Source organism: Embiotoca jacksoni, unplaced genomic scaffold (genome assembly GCF_022577435.1).
Source record: "Embiotoca jacksoni isolate LCO1_2020_lvr unplaced genomic scaffold, fEmbJac1.0.p SCAF_31, whole genome shotgun sequence".
Lineage (NCBI taxonomy): Eukaryota > Metazoa > Chordata > Actinopteri > Embiotocidae > Embiotoca > Embiotoca jacksoni.
Window position 1 is genome coordinate 2,767,047 of NW_027185383.1, and position 16,181 is coordinate 2,783,227.

Here is a 16,181-nt window from a genome sequence, read left to right on the forward strand (position 1 = left end):
TTTCAAGTCAGATCAATGTCATTTACAGAACTTAATAACAACACAAGATTGTCTCAAGGCACTTTGCAGTCTGTCAGTGCTTAATTCCCTCCGGTCAGATGAAGAAGATCTCCCGATTCATGCACAGTGGAAGCAAACGGATACAGCAAGTATTCAGTTTGGGGTTAAGCTTTCATAAGGAATTCAGCTTTTTTTTTTTAAATGTATTGAATTACAGAATGATGTAGAATTAATAAACCAACAAAATTCTGATGGCGTCTCCAAGTCAAACCACCAATAGAAACTCCTGTCGACATGTGTGTCCCCCCCACTACATCCAAACTTGATTCTCAACCAAAACATTTCTCATTTCATAAGCAAAATTCAGAATTCAGTGACCAAAAAAGTCCATTTTAAATACCTTCATGTGACAGTTTTTCAAATACATGCTCTACTAGAAATGCCCATTAATGGTAAAAGTAGTTTTGCAATTGTTTACAAAAAACTAAAGTGTATCATGGAATACGAAGCTAATTGGAACTATTTGTCAGTATAATAAAGCTAATGTTATTTCATTGTATATTTGTTAAAATTAGTATAAAATCTTGGAATTTATTTTGATTATGTCAATGAGACTACTGCTACTGGTCAGGTCAGTACTGATACTGATATTTTTGGCAATGACTCAACAAAGTTTAACAGTTAAGCACAGTAACAGTTGGACACTGACAAACTTCAGTGATCACTGAACTCTGGTCCGAAGGGTTAAAAAAGAAAAAACAAAAAAAAACAAGCTCCAGCACCCAAAAGCTTTTGTACCGTAGTTTTGTGTTTTTATCTGCCACTATCTGGTTCTGGAGCTGTGGTTACTGGTCCCACTAACCCAAAACCAAGCTTTTCTGTTTGTTGTCTGTCTATGCTGTTCTTTTCTCTCTCTGCTCTCCTCTCACCCCAACCAGTTGAGGCAAATGGTCGCCCACTTCCGAGTTTGGTTGTGTCTGAGGTTTTCTTCCTGTTAAAAGGGAGTTTTTTCCCTCCGGCTGTCGCTCATGTCGGAATTATTGAATGTTGTAAGCACTTCTCCATGTTAGGTCCCCTGAGATGACTTATGTTGCATTTGGTAATTTATAAATAAAATTTAATTGAATTGCTAGACACATACTAAAACTGATCCAGTTCCAAAAAGAATCAACTCTAGAATATGTTTTTGTTTTGGTGGTTGTGTTGTATTAGACGGCTCTTCATATCATTTCAAAACAAGTGCCTTGTTTACATGTAATGGTGTTATTTACTTCTCAGATTCTGCACATTGCCCTTGTTCACAAAATGAAGCGATGAATAACTCATTTCTTTTCATTTTATTTCAATTTAATGGAGAAAGATCCATCCAGCAGGTGGAAAGAATAGTTTCATAAATCGCAGGCCTGCTGTAAACATCTCCCCATGCCCACACAGCCACAAAGCACAACCAAATCTTTCAGTGCGGAGGCACTGACTCGACCTCAAACCTCAGTCCTCCTGGAGTCTCATGAGCGGGACCTCCACGTAACCGCACAACTTAAGAGGGAATAAGCAGCCAAGTGTGTTCAGGACTGTCAAACAGTGGCGCTCTCGGCCAGTAATAGGCCCATTATTAGGTAGGAGTGTGGAAACCGCAGAGTCAACGGAGGATAAAGAGGAGCGACCGATCAGGATAAATAAGTGGCGGAAGAGCCAAATCGGCAACTGGGGCATCACAACACATCAGAGAACTCCCCCCCCCCCCCCCCCCCACTCCACTCCTTCCCTCATTCCCTATCCTCCAGTGGGATGCCCTCCCCTCCTCTCCTCTTCCATCACACCCACGTCTCTCTCCCTCTCTTAGCCTTTGAAGATGCTTTGTTTTCCGAGTTGCCTCTAATCTTCAAATAGGGTGATCTAATAACGTCTGTAAGAGTGTGTACGTGAGCCAGTTTTGATGCACTGGGCCATGTGTGTCTGCAGAGAGGCCTCCTGCACATGTCAAGTAGCATGCATGCGTGTGTGCATGTGTGCGTGTGCGTGTGCGTGTGTGTGTGAGAGAGCACAACCAGCGATGGAAACGTGCCGTGGGTGCTGTTTGGATGTCATGCTGAGCCCTCCCTGTGTCTGTCTGAGATGGGTGGTGGGGGAGACAACCCTGTGTGTGTGTGTGTGTGTGTGTGTGTGTGTGTGTGTGTGTGTGTGTGTGTGTGTGTGTGTGTGTGTGTGTGTGTGTGTGTGTGTGTGTGTCACAACATGATGGCTGGTACAGTCAACACACACAGACAGTTGGATACCAGCAGTCTCCGGAGGGAAAAGGGGGCAAAAAAGAAAGAGCAAAATGTAGAACAAAGACTTCAGTAAGTATAAATGTGATGTGTAACATCTTAAAAACTCTCTTTGCACAAACTAAACAAACCAGAAGAGCAGAAATGAAAGCCATGATGCTGTTCAGATTTGACCTGCTAAATCTACTTCAAAAGGGGAGACCCACATGAAAGGGAGGTTTAAGGTAAAAGAAGGCCTCGCCTGAGCTTTCTTGCTCAAAAGAATGATTTTCAAGTCTAATTTCAAGCTCTGTATTAGAGAGCAATCCTGAAAGACAGAAACAGTCTATTTACAAACTCTCTTGTATGTTCATCCTTCATACATCCAAAACAAATGTATCCATTAGAGTGAAAAGACTGCCTTTTAGAAGAGGGGGTGCTTGACAATGAGCTACAATGGATGCACAGTGTAGTGTATATCAATCTCCAACCTCCCTCCCAATGCCTTGAAAGAATTTGGAGCAGCAGCAGCAGCCAAAGCCCATTTGGATAGTAAAAAAACTCTCGTAAGGCAAAGACCTAATTGAATTGCTTCTGATGGAAAGAGGAGCTCAATAGATGGAGGGAAGAGGGGAAGGGCACAAAGGGGAAGAGATGGAGGGAAAGTGAGAGGCGACCGGCATGGTGGTGGTAAGAGGAGGAGGGGGGTGACGAGAGGGAGGAGAATAATCGAGATGGACAGATAAGGAGGGAGGGAGGGAGGGAGAGAGGAAACAAAGAGAAGATGACAAAAATAGAGGGGGTGTGTGGTGGTAATGATGGCGATAGATGGAGGCGGAGGAGGAGATGGGGTAAGAAAAACTGAGAGGAGCGCTGATTAATAGTTTTGATTGGCTTATCGGCTCGTCTTTCTCGTTGACTTCTGAGGAGGAAATGAGCTCGCACTCGCCACGCCGTGTGATCGGTCAATGATGTGCCTGACTAACTGAACATTTCTCAATAAACAGCGGTGGCCTTGGCTGCGCACATCACAGGCTGCCCCCCCCCCCCCCCACACACACACACACACACACACACACACACACACACAGGCTTCTTCTCCAGTTAAAAAAAACCAATAAATGATGCCCTGTGCATACACCGTGTTAGGCTTACACACACACACACACACATACACATACATCCATACACACACACACACACACACACACACACACACACACACACACTCTTGCCTGTGGCATTAAGGCCATCCTGCCACATCTAATAAAGTCTGAGGATGGACTCAGTAGGCCATGGCATGGTGTCCACTCTGCTCTGCTTAGACAGCATCTGTCTTAAGCCTGATTTACAGCACGTCTGTTGTGTGTCTCAGGAAGTGTAATCTGTGACTTCTTATGGCTCTTCAATTTGTCGCAATTAACTTCCATTGATTTTCATTATGTCTGTGAAGAGCCGGTGTCATCCTCCTCCATATTTAACACCTTGAAAATAAAGACGCTCTCACTTTAACCATCACTTTCTCCTCGGGGTCACTGTGTGCAGCAGAGGAGCGACGAGGCGGTTGCCGTCACTCACCAGAATCCTGTCGTCTGATTTGCCACTCCTGGTGTCCTGCTTGATGGCTCGCACAAACTTAATGGCCTGTTTGTCCAGCACCTTCCTGATGCTCTCTGGGAGATGGAGTGGAGAAAAAAAAAAGATAAAACAGGAGAGCCAATTACATAATGTAAACACATTACAGAAAAAGCGCTGCCCTGAGATGCACTCAGAAACACAGTAAAAAGCTTTAAAAGGGGGAAATCCATAAATGTAAATACACAGCCTGGTGACAAGTGAAACATAAAAGCTGAATAAAGGAGAGGAGAAACATTACGGACGCACCAGATTTCTCTCCAGACACCGATTCTGATACCTGAACTCATGATATTAGCTGATGAGTGTGAATCCAATAATAAGTCTCTTACTGCTCACTGTCTGAACTGATTGGGTCACTTGTCTACATTTAATTAACATGATGATGATACAATTACATATCACTTCTCAACTATATCAAGAAGCTGTTGCTCACTACAACAAAAGAACGGAGCAGAACAAAAAACAATGACACTTCTGCTGTTATAATGTCGTTTTAATTTTTTGAATGAAAAGTAACTATTAGTGGGCATCGTTCAAAGGTTTTTGATACCAGCACCAGAACATGTTCCTGAATGGTACATTTTGTATACCAATTTTATAAAAAAAAACATTTTATCAAAATGAAAAAGGCATTACACATTACAGAACAAATCTGAAGTTTCCATGCACTTTAGAGGGGGAGAGTGTGACTCAGGTCACTTTCTGTAGCTTCAATTTACAGATGTCCCCCAAGTTAAATGTTTCAATTTACCGATGTTCACTAAACTCCTCACACTCTATTGTTGGACACAGGCTTGCCAGCTGCACACAGAGTATCCTCCAGCCACTGCAGTGCAACCAACTCAAACAGGTATGATGCCAAAAATATTTTTAAAAAATTTAAGATTTACCTAACTTGTAAGCCAGTGATTTTATCTACCTGTGCTGGCCGCCCAAGTAGAGCCTACGTAGGAGAAATGCTGTATTGGTTCACAGATGCTGATGAGATTTATTCCTGAGTAAACATGCCACAAGTTATGCGTTTAAAAACAAAAAGTCATTTGTGTGGGTGTAGCCTATGAAACAAAAGAAAAGACATTTTTTTGGTATTAGATGGTATCAAAAGAACTCGGTCCGTGCCACAGACGTATTGTAGTGTCCAGGACTAATAGTAGCTGCTAGAAATTGAGAAATAAAACCATATTGTAGACAAGAGGATGCTGTCCACCTCAAAATGCTGTCAACATCACGGTGTTAAAGCAGAATCAGTGAATTGCGCTGATTGACTACACCCAGCGGGAAACCATGCTAATACCAAACCAGCACGTCAGACTGGTGCATACCAATGAAGGATAACAAATACAGACAAATACAAAGAAATTGTATTTAATGTGGTTCAGTCATGGCCAACACTACACTGAATTAATCAGCTCCATAACAACTGCTGCAATTCCAGCACATCAGATCTGTATCTCACAAGAAATGATGATCTTGGCAGTTTATTTTTTGACTTAGGGGTGCAACATTTGTCAAAACAAGCTTTAAGTCTACTAACTCACTTGTTGAGGAACTTTCAACTGAATCTCATGGTCTCCATTAGCAGACAAAGTTTGCTCTATGTTCAATGTGAACTGTCAAGCCCAACATAAAATAGGAAAGATTTGACCACAAAATTTCAAGGCAAATAAACAAAACTGAGAGGCTGATGGAGATCATGTGATACAGTTACAAGTGGAGATGAGACACTTCAAGTCAACTTGTCCATCAACAAGGTGAAATGCTGAAAAATCATTAATATGTTGCCTGAATATTTCCTGATTATCTTAGCCTTAGATGATAATAAACTTGAGATAAAAACCTTTAGAGTTGAGTTGATCAGACAAAAAGCAACTTCAAATGACACTTTATTTTATGTTTTAATTTGTAACCCATCTGTGTGTTGTGCTATGACAGTAAGTTTTCACAGTAAAGTGAGCCGAACATCAGAACTTTAAAACTTGAATTTAGGACACCAGCAGGTGACACTTTTGGAAATGGTCGTATGGAAACCAATCAGTGACAGCTTTCTTTTGTTTCAAGATGTTCTGCAAGAATCTGTTCTATGTGGATATCAATCAGAAAAGGTGCTTATATCCCAGAGGAATCTAAAATGTTCACCATGTCTTGTCTTTGATTTCTATCTGACGAGGAGACCGGTGGATTATTCCTTTAAAGACAGCCACACGGGGATGAACAGTCAACAAGACAAGTAGACAGCTACAAAGACACCAACATGTACACAGACAGACACGTACACACAAATTCCAGCAGAGCAGGACTCATAACTGGGCTATTTTTAGCCTCAGAGAAAGAGAGAAGCAGCCCGGCTCATCTCAATGGAACCAACACACGATCCGGAGCTGCAGTCTTCAGGGGCCTCTGCTCCGCCACGCCAGGCGACCCAGTGAAACTCACTGAACCACACCGGAGGCCTCTCCCATTTACATGTCCGCCACAGCAGCAAACACAACGCAAGCCTGCTAGTCACAAATGCAATGTTAACCTCAGACTGCAAACACACACATATGCCTGCAAAGCTGTGTGATACTCGCAGCCCATATTTCAAACGTGGGGGCCACCCAGGCTAAATATGCACTCGTGGAGCCCAGCAGATGGAGATAACAGCGAGTCATGCTGTGTCACAGTCTCCCAACTCTCTCTCTCTCTCTCTATCACTGCATATCGCACACGCATAATTCTCACTTCCCCCCATCCGGCAACAACCATGAAGTTGGCTCTCACGCCTGACTGAGCAGCGGCAGATGCGGGAATGGATGAGACAGGGAGATGGGACGGGATGTGAGGCACGCCGGGTAGATCGAGAGACGGATCAGCTGAAGGCAAACAGAGTCATTGACATTAAGCCGGGTAAGACCCAATCACTTTAACCTATTAAGACACCATGTAGCCCCCCGCCTCCCTTTTCAGAGGCCGGCTGGTGTCACCTCAGTATCTGCTCCCAAAAGTGGTGAAGAGGGGCTGAGGAACAAGGATCTGGACGAGTCCCATCCCTTTCAATTCCCTCTCAAAAATCCCCTTTGCCTTTTTGACAGTGATGGATCTGAACCCCCCCCCCACACACACACACCCACACACACCCACACATCATCATCATCATGAACCCCCATCTGAACCCACCTCCCATGTTTATCCTCTATTGGCAGGTGTTAATGCCCTAATACCACTTGTCTCTTAACACCAGGCCAGACAGAAGGGGCTTGACCAGGTTGAGCTGGTTAACAGGCTGCATCAGGATAATTAGCAGTGAGAGACACACCTTCCCCAACACCTGCTGTTGTCCAGGTCCTTCACCAGAATGAGAAAAGCTGAGCTTGCGTGCAGCTCAGCCCATGCTGCCTTCTGCACGCAAAGCGCTCCCCAGTCGCGCAGTAAACTCCCATGCGCGCGCGCACACACGCGAACACACACACACACACAGTGGGGGGAGAGAGAGAGAGAGAGAGAGAGAGAGAGAGAGAGAGGGATACAAACTCCTAATGAATGAACATGAAAGCCACGATGCGCTCAACACTTGAAAAAAAATAACTCTGACAGCAGTATACGGGACCCATGCGAGCGATCCATTTCACGGCGTATCTTTATGACAAATCAATCTGAAAGTGAACACTCCTGCACCGAGATCGATGGGATTACAATCCCCGCAAAGCACGAACAGCCATTCACTCTTGTTTTGCCTCGGGAGACATTTCCTGCGCTCGGCTGCGGTGATAACTCCTCTCAAATCAAACGCAGTGGAAAGCGGTTGCTAAAAGAGCAGCTGAGTAGAAGAAAAACTAACCTCACACGACCTACAGCCTGATAGCTCTCGGTCCGTTCTTTTTTCAAAAGCTTTAAAAAAAAAAAAAAAAAAAAAAGGACGTTAAAGCCCACTTCTCTGGAAAAAAAAAAAAAAAAAAAAAAAAAAAGTCACGGAGCTCACCTGTGATTTCCCTGCTGACGTTGACGAAGCCCGCCGCCGTGGTCTCCTTTGCGGCCATGGTGCGCTCCTCCCGCCGGTCCGGCCCCCTTCTCCTTCCCCTCGTCTCTTAAATGTCCCCACTTCTTTTATCGACAGCCTTTTTCTCCGAGCTTCTCGCCTGCAGGAGCTCCGCGGGGCGCAGCAACAGTCCGCACAGTGCGGCGTGGAGCGATGCCGAAGTGCGCACTGGCGTGGAGCGCCACCGACTTCAGCAAAGAAATGAGAGAGAGGGAGGGAGACTGGAGGGGTGGGGTGGGGTGGGGTGGTGGGAGGTGGCAAGGGGTTTGAGCATCAGTTCTTCATGTTCAAATCATTTGTTTTGGTAATTTCGGAGGCAAATTCCATGACAGCGGGATTCATCCCAGTGGGGTCCCTCTGGTCACTGGACAGAATTAAATGCAAATGTATATGAGGGGCCATTCAGGAATCTTAATGATCCACTTGTCTGTAACTTGTGAACACTTTTATCTGCTGATTTTTTTTTTCAGTCTACTGATTAATAACTTTGTGATGAATCATGATGGTGAGAAAGTGACAAGTACAGTTTCCTGAAAACTAATCTTTGCATATGCCAAAATCAAAACAGACACAATGGGGCCTACACTAGTTTAAAGTAGGCGGTGCCAGGGAGGGGCCGGGGGTGCCTTACCTTATATAGCCATAGCACCCCAAAAAAAAAAAAAATCTTTTTTTTTTTTTTATCTATCATTTTTAATAGGCTATATCAATTCCTAACTAGTAAATTCATTTAAAAAAAAAAAAAAAAAAATCATAAATACATTAATAGAAGACACCAGATTTATTTAGACAAAAAAAAAAAAAAGCAAAGCTACCACATGTGACCTGATTGACCAATAAGCAGCAGGATTTGAACTTTTGACTAAAGTCCCTCTCCCTGTCAGCTGCAACATAATTTATTGGTCAGTGAAGTGTTTATGATATGGAAGTTGTTTGTTCCTGAAAACAAAAGGGGACCGTGAATCTAATAGGGCTCTCAATTAAGTTGTTACTGACCAGAACCAAGAAAAGCCGGAGGACGGATACGATGAAGGGGACCTGCCGCGGTTGCTGGATTGGATGCTAGCATTGTCGCGTATTCTAGCAGTCATTCCCACGACGCCAGTTCCCTGGAAAAAGAACAGCAATGTGGGAATCAGCGGAACTATTAATAAAAGCTGGTTGGCTCAATGTGCTCGGTGACAACAGAGCGTGTCCAATTACACACCGTTTGGAAAAGCTAGACTACTTGGGGAGCCAGTAACCTGCACTGATGGCTGCAAACACTGAGAGAACACCGGCTCTGGACAACGACGAAACAGCGAGAGCAGTATTTTTTTTTCCTCCTCTGGTTCTGGTTTAATTTCATGCATTTGGTGGTTGTGACGCAAATTGTGACTCTATTCTCTCTCATTCATTTAACATGAGGTCTGTGGAGCTGCTGATTCACGAGTCCATGTGTTGGTAACTGACAGTTTGTGATCTCGGAGGCCGATATGCGCGCACACACACACACACACACACACACACACACACACACACACACACACACACACACACCTGTGTCTGTTGCTGCTGCCTGTCTGCAGGCCGTATACATGCAGCGGTGTGTTCACGTTGACAGGCGTGTGAACTTCACATCTACATCCCGTGAGCTGAACATCTCGCTTTGTGTTTAACTCGAAATGACAATGCACCTGTCGCAGAGCGGGTACTGGGAGTTTGTGTGTTTGTGTGTCAATGGTGTTGCAATGGAAACACGCAATGATGAGCACATAAATGGGAAACCCTAAATGTCAGAGCTGCAATAGCACCGGCAAAAGAAAATCTCTTGTTTAAAGCACATTTGAGGAGCAGTCATCTGAAAGGTTTTGTTATATTTGCTTTCAAAATGGCAGCATTGATGATGAATCGGTTATGAAAAACAATGGTACCTTTTATTATTGAGAACAGCTGCACTAGCATCTTAAAGTGATCATAAGAGATTGATAAACAATGGGGGGAAAAAAATTCAAAACACATTGTATTTTATTCATTACAAATCGTGGTTATGAATGCACTGCCTTGCCAGAAAGTGCCAGATAATAAATGCATAGATTTCCACAAAGAAATATCATAATGACAATAATCAACTAATAGATTATCAATCAAAACAAGAGAATGTCAGTTGTAAGAGATAGTACCTGGAGATGACTGGTAATCCCTGCAGGACATGATGAAAGGACCAGTGACAACATTGTGACCCTATCCAAATGTTAGGATGTATTTTCTAATTTGGAAGATCAAAGTAATACTTTTCTTGTTTGTAAGTGGTGTTTTTATGGAGCACAAAATGTACAATATAAAATGGATAGCATATAAATCATTATAAAATCAATATGAAAGAAATAAAAGACAATAATAATACATGAAAATATACAAACAAACCAATTATCTTGGTTAAAGCTAATTATCACTGAAATAATCCATATGAAATGTTTCAAAATAGTTTAACTTTCTAATAATTTTGAAAAGTTTTCAGAAAGTATTTTTTTTCTTTTGTGATGGTTGTTTTTATTAGTGAAGAGTCTGTGATGTCATCTGTTGTTCCTGCCCCCTCACCTTTAAGCCAGGTTCATCAACCGCTGTCAATATTTACCCAGCAAGCTTTTGCTATAGCAATAATAATGCTAAAGTCATACTGTACTACTAAAAAAAAAATGCAGTTCACACTAAGTTACAGTCCAACTCCACATGTTGGCTACCATCTATTAATCTTGCCATTTAGCAACCTGGGTTAGCTTGTATTAAAGTTAGGAGCTGCTGTTAATGTTTCCTGGTTAATGTACAGCTACCTCTGCAGTGCTGTGACTCTACTTATAGAGATACTGGTACTGTATCATATGAAAGTTTATGTATTTATTGGTACCAACCAGGTCCTGCTAGCTTTTTGGAAATGGGGCTAAATACCTTGACTCACAGTGCTGAGCCGCATCTCAAATGAATCTTCAGGTTCCAGGCCTCCAGAAGTCTGTCGAGAATGACTAAACATTTCCATTGGTCACACCGGTGCGTCTTAAATTCAGCAGGTCTGAATGTGCAGACATTTGCCTTTGAACAACTATTAGTAACATATTTTCTGGCCTTCCCTGAATGCAGCATTATTTGACAGAAGTAAATCACTATGCAGTCCTGAGTTTTGTGTCATTTTAGTGTCATAAATCCATCTGAACTCACGCCTGGGTGGCAGCAATTTCTGCCATCTACCCCCAGAGATCCTCTGTTCACCTCCTGAAAAAAGACAGAAACTAGTTTGTTGTAGGTCTCTGGGTGTAAAATATAAGAATAACAAAGTAAATTATGTATAAATTTCGACTTGAATCAACTAACTGTTGGTTTGTTGATCCGATACCTTTGCTGTGCCTCCGAATATCAAGTGTTAGAGGTTGATGCTTTAATCATCAAAATATTCAGTAAATCTGGCTTCTCCAGCAGCCAGTGCATAGCTGCTGGAGTATCATATTTGTGTATGTTTTGTTTATGCCTGCTATCACTTCATGACCGGCTTTGTGAGTAAATAACGGTCGGTGGTCGCTGTTCTATTTATCACCAGTGTTTAATGTGTAAATCTGGCTTTCCTGTGAGCCAGTGCCCAGCCCCCTTTGTTTGTGTGTGTGTGTGTGTGTGTGTGTGTGTGTGTGTGTGTGTGTGTGCAGCCTATGTATTGTGTATATTTTAAATATTTTTCCTCTATGAATATAGTTGTGTTCATCAAAGGATGAAACTTATTTTTTAAGCGTCATAATCATGTAGGTTAGAAAACATGCACAATTAAAGTACACTTTACAGCACGCACCATTGAGACTGAACTTTTTCACATGGACGTTGAGGTTCCCCTTGGAACACACACACATTGCGTCATCCCCACAGCACACACACACACACACACACACACACACACACACACACACACCCACACACACACACACATGAAACATGTTCCCATGGTGATGGTTCCAGACAGAGGATGCGTATATAAAATCCCTTTAAATAGGTCTGTAACGGAGGTTGTATAAGTCTGAGGTCAAACTGGCTCCTCTTCTTGTTTCCTTCTGGACTCGTCTCATACTGATGATGATCTGGTCATGATGGCCCTGAATCCTTCAACTGGAGGGGCAGAAAGATGAACATAATCCAGCTGAGTCAGAGGAATTCAAGTTTCTAAAAAGAAAAATGTGTCAAAGCATTCACGTAGATTCTTCCATTCCTCTGTCTCTTTTTTTTTTCTTCTCTTTTACAGAAAATAAATAATTATTTATTTGAAGAATGCTTAGTTCTTTTCTATCTATTATGTCAGAGCAGAAATTTGATTTGATGCTTTTGATAAATGTGTTTTCATGGCAATATTTCTGTAATGATGTGAGGACATTGTGGGGAATAGGAGCCATACATCAAGCGGTTTCATTCAGTTGCTTTCTCCTCCGAGTTGCGAGCCCACCGCTCACGGCTGTGATAGGATTTTGGGGACCGGAGCTTCGGGAGGCCAGGTTGAAGCTCAAGCTTGTAAGTAACAATGATATATGATTCACCCACTCATCTGAATGACTCCTACTTGTCTATGTCAGCGCTTATGCAACACAGTTCAGCTGTTTTTCATAGATGCAGACAAAATTAGACCAGAATATTTAACCCTTTTAGACCCATATGCCACTTCTTCATATGAAAAGTGTGTTCACGAGGACACAAATGAGTGGAAGGTGTGGCTGTCTCTTGATTTCCAACGAAAATTGGCTCTCCAGGGACCTTGGAGCCATACAACAAAAGTGGTGCTACATGCATCTATGTATATTTCCCATCTGTGTATGAGAGACCTTTGTGTCTGAGTCTCACTGATAGTTCACTGTGATGAAAGAAGACCCAGCGGGGGGCATCATACCAGAGATGGAGGGGGGTGGGGGCATTGAAGGAGGAAGGCTGAGTGTGTAGGACTTGAATAAGAGGTTTATAGTCTGGAGGACTGTAGCTGTCTCCAGGTTTCATCGGGTTAAAAACTTCAGCGCCGTTCAAAGATGCACTTGAAAGGACGTCCCATTATTTATTCATCAATGCAGCATCTCATATATAGGAGTAGAGATGCTCAATATGCTCTCAATTACTTGTCTGTCGAGGAACTGCGTGTGCACGAATATGCTTGCATGAAGACAATGCCGGAATAAAAGGTCTTTTAAGAAGGCAGCGCTACTCAGGCAGCGGTCTGTTTATAGCAGACAAAGCTTGTGTAAAAGCAAACAAAACACTCCATCCATTGAAAATGTGTTGGTGCTCCTACCTGTGCAGACATTTGGTTGTCATTAGGCAGACTATAACTGCACAAGACAGCACATCATCTGTGCACAGGAAAGGTGAGACAATCCAAATATCACAGGAACACTTAGCCAGTCAGTTATGTGGGGAGGAGGAGGGAGGGTGGGGGGTGGGGGGGGGATTTTGTAAAACACAGGAAACAGCATCCAAGAGCCAGTGGATATAAAGTGTAGCGCCCTTCATCTTGCTGCATGTTTCTTCCTGATGTGAGTAGTAAGTCGAGATGAGGCTTCAAAGCAGGCTTTCGACCCGTTCCCAATATTCACCTCAGGCTGGGTTGGTCTCGGTGTGTACAGTGTGCTGCTGACACAGATCTGAGGCTGTGTAGCAAAGCTGTGGTGCACTGCCCTCATCTGGTGCAACACAGGAATCAGCTTCACTCTGTACTGTATATCTCATGTAAGCACATGGATGACTGTTGATATATAATAACATTTTAGATGAGTATCATTATATTTACAGTGGTGGAGGGAGTACACCGATCCTTTACTTACAGGGTACGTTAATAATAAACTGGAACATCGTGTTTTTCTAAACCTTTTCTGCTTGGAAGTTTCAAATCTCTTTGACCTCTGACTCCACCCAGCAGTGACATCACTGTGTCCTCCAGCATAGTGACAAAGTTCAGTCTTGTTTTTGGTGCTGGTCTATAAAAATAAATTCGATAGGGGTGGGCAACATAGATCAAAAATTATATAACAATATTTCAGGTAGAGCCCGACTGATGCTTGATGTTGTGGGCTGATACCAATATCATAGGGAGTTGAAAAATTCTGAAAAATTCTGATATGGATGCATCAGGCAATATACTTTTCATATACAGTATATATTCTGTATATATATATAAACACGATATTGCCTTAAATGGGGTTATTAAAAATATTTTACTCTTGTGACAAAGTGGTATGTAATGGAGGTGGGATGCTTTATTGTCCACACTGACATTAGTACACTAGCACAAACTTCACTAATAATTTAATAGTTATGAATACAAATTTAGAAAAAAGCACTTATTGAAAAATTTCTAATTTACCTCAAGGATCTTTTTCTGAATTCTTCTGTTCTTAAAAGATTTCATATCAGCAGACATGGGCCAACATATAATCCAGTACTGATATTTCCGTGATAGGCCAATATTGGCCAATGAAAATTTCAGTGATAATAATATTCTTGATGACATGACAAAATGCTGAAACATATTTTATTATTAATGTTAAGAACATACAATTGCAATAAAATAAGTTTTCTATGTCGGTATAAACGTGACAGTTTGCCTTTAAATATTCAGTTAAATTAACATTACTGTTTGTTGTACATTTGATCCTTTGGAACTAAACCACTTCCACACTCCTTCAGCGTGGAGCCACTTTCAGCACGTGTGCTGCTGCTGTATCTAAGTTACACACATAATGTATGTTGTACAAGTGTAACAGTTTGACATCATTACATCAGAAAGTTGGAATATTGGGATTATCGTGAAATAAATGTTACTTTTTTTTTAATCATATTTAAGTATAAGGATACTATTGTGAATGGTAAGATATGGTACACAGTGATAGTCACATTATTCTTTGCCATGTCAAGTATTTCTCAGTGAAACTATGTGGGTCAGATAGAAGAGCGATCTAAATCAAATCCTTTAAATGTGATTGGATTACTCATTGGGCACCACGAGCACACACACACACACACACACACACACACACACACACACACACACACACACACACACACACACACACACCTCCCATATCTATGTTATCAGATTGGGTTGAGAAGGAGGAGGGATGAATTCATAAATTACACCTCAGCCACCCTCTTTTGAAATGTAAATGTAATGAAATGTAAAACGCTGACAGAGTCTGACCTGTAATATTTCTCTGTGGTACATGAGTCATATTAAACTGGATATTTATATGTGACCTACAGATAAAGTGTAAGTCATAAAATTACTGTATTTGTTACTGAAAGATAAAATAGAGGCATTTTGATATGATAACACTCAAGAATGATATAGTTTGACAAATTTGGGATAAAACGAGTAAATCTGAGAGGTTAGTAGAAGATTAAAACAAAGAGGAGACAAGAAATACAAAGATCTGTAATGCAAATGTTTATATACATACATATATATATATATACATATATGTATGTATATAAACTAAATTGCATTTAGCTTCAATGATACAAATCTTGAGTTTTCATGCAGTTTAGAGGGGAAGAGTTTAACCCGAGTTGATTTCTGTAGCTTTCCACTAAACGCCTCATGCAATTCACCGCTGCACGCTACAATTAACCAATGTTCGCTAAATGTCTCACACGGAAGCTATCAATACCCACTGAAATACAATTAACTGATGTTCCCCACTTAACTGAGAAAGGTTTGTGCACGAAATTAGTTTGAAAAGAGAAAAATGAAACTCATCTCTGTTGAAATGGAGTGATTTTATCTTTGTGCCCAAGTAGATAGATAGATAGATAGATAGATAGATAGATAGATAGATAGATAGATAGATAGATAGATAGATAGATAGATAGATAGATAGATAGATAGACAGACAGACAGACAGAGACAGACACTTTATTAATCCCTCAGAGGGAAACTTTTAAGTTCCAGCAGCATACAGTATACAGGGCAAAAATATTGAATATTATAATAATTTAAAAAAAATGCACATTCTATACAATAAAATAAAATAGAATAATATTAAATAAAGTAAACAACAGTGCAACAAATTAAAACAAAACAACAAACAAAACAACAGTGCAAGGGTGTCATTGTCATTGTTGAGTATAGTCCGGGATGGTACGGTGGTGTGTTCACAGAATTTGATGTATTCTGTGATACAGTCCGTCCTGCTGTTGATGTCCTCCCCATGTGGTCCACACAGCACATCCCAGTCCGTGGACTCAAAGCAGTCCTGTGTCCACCTCCTCACAGTCCTGGTGGTTGCAGGCTG

General features: G+C 41.7%; 1 protein-coding gene across 4 annotated transcripts in view; it reads right to left on the reverse strand.

The window, feature by feature from the left end:
* carmil3 (capping protein regulator and myosin 1 linker 3) overlaps positions 1–8,082 on the reverse strand; it is an 86,987-nt gene extending 78,905 nt beyond the window's left edge. For all 4 annotated transcript variants that reach the window (XM_069164468.1, XM_069164470.1, XM_069164469.1 and 1 more), the window contains exons 1-2: positions 7,843–8,082; positions 3,825–3,919 (exon numbers count right to left, since the gene is read on the reverse strand). In XM_069164468.1, the coding sequence (XP_069020569.1) occupies positions 3,825–3,919; positions 7,843–7,900 (153 nt within the window). In that variant the 5' untranslated portion in view covers positions 7,901–8,082. The remainder of the gene's footprint in view (positions 1–3,824; positions 3,920–7,842) is intronic.
* Between the last annotated feature and the right edge of the window lie 8,099 nt (positions 8,083–16,181).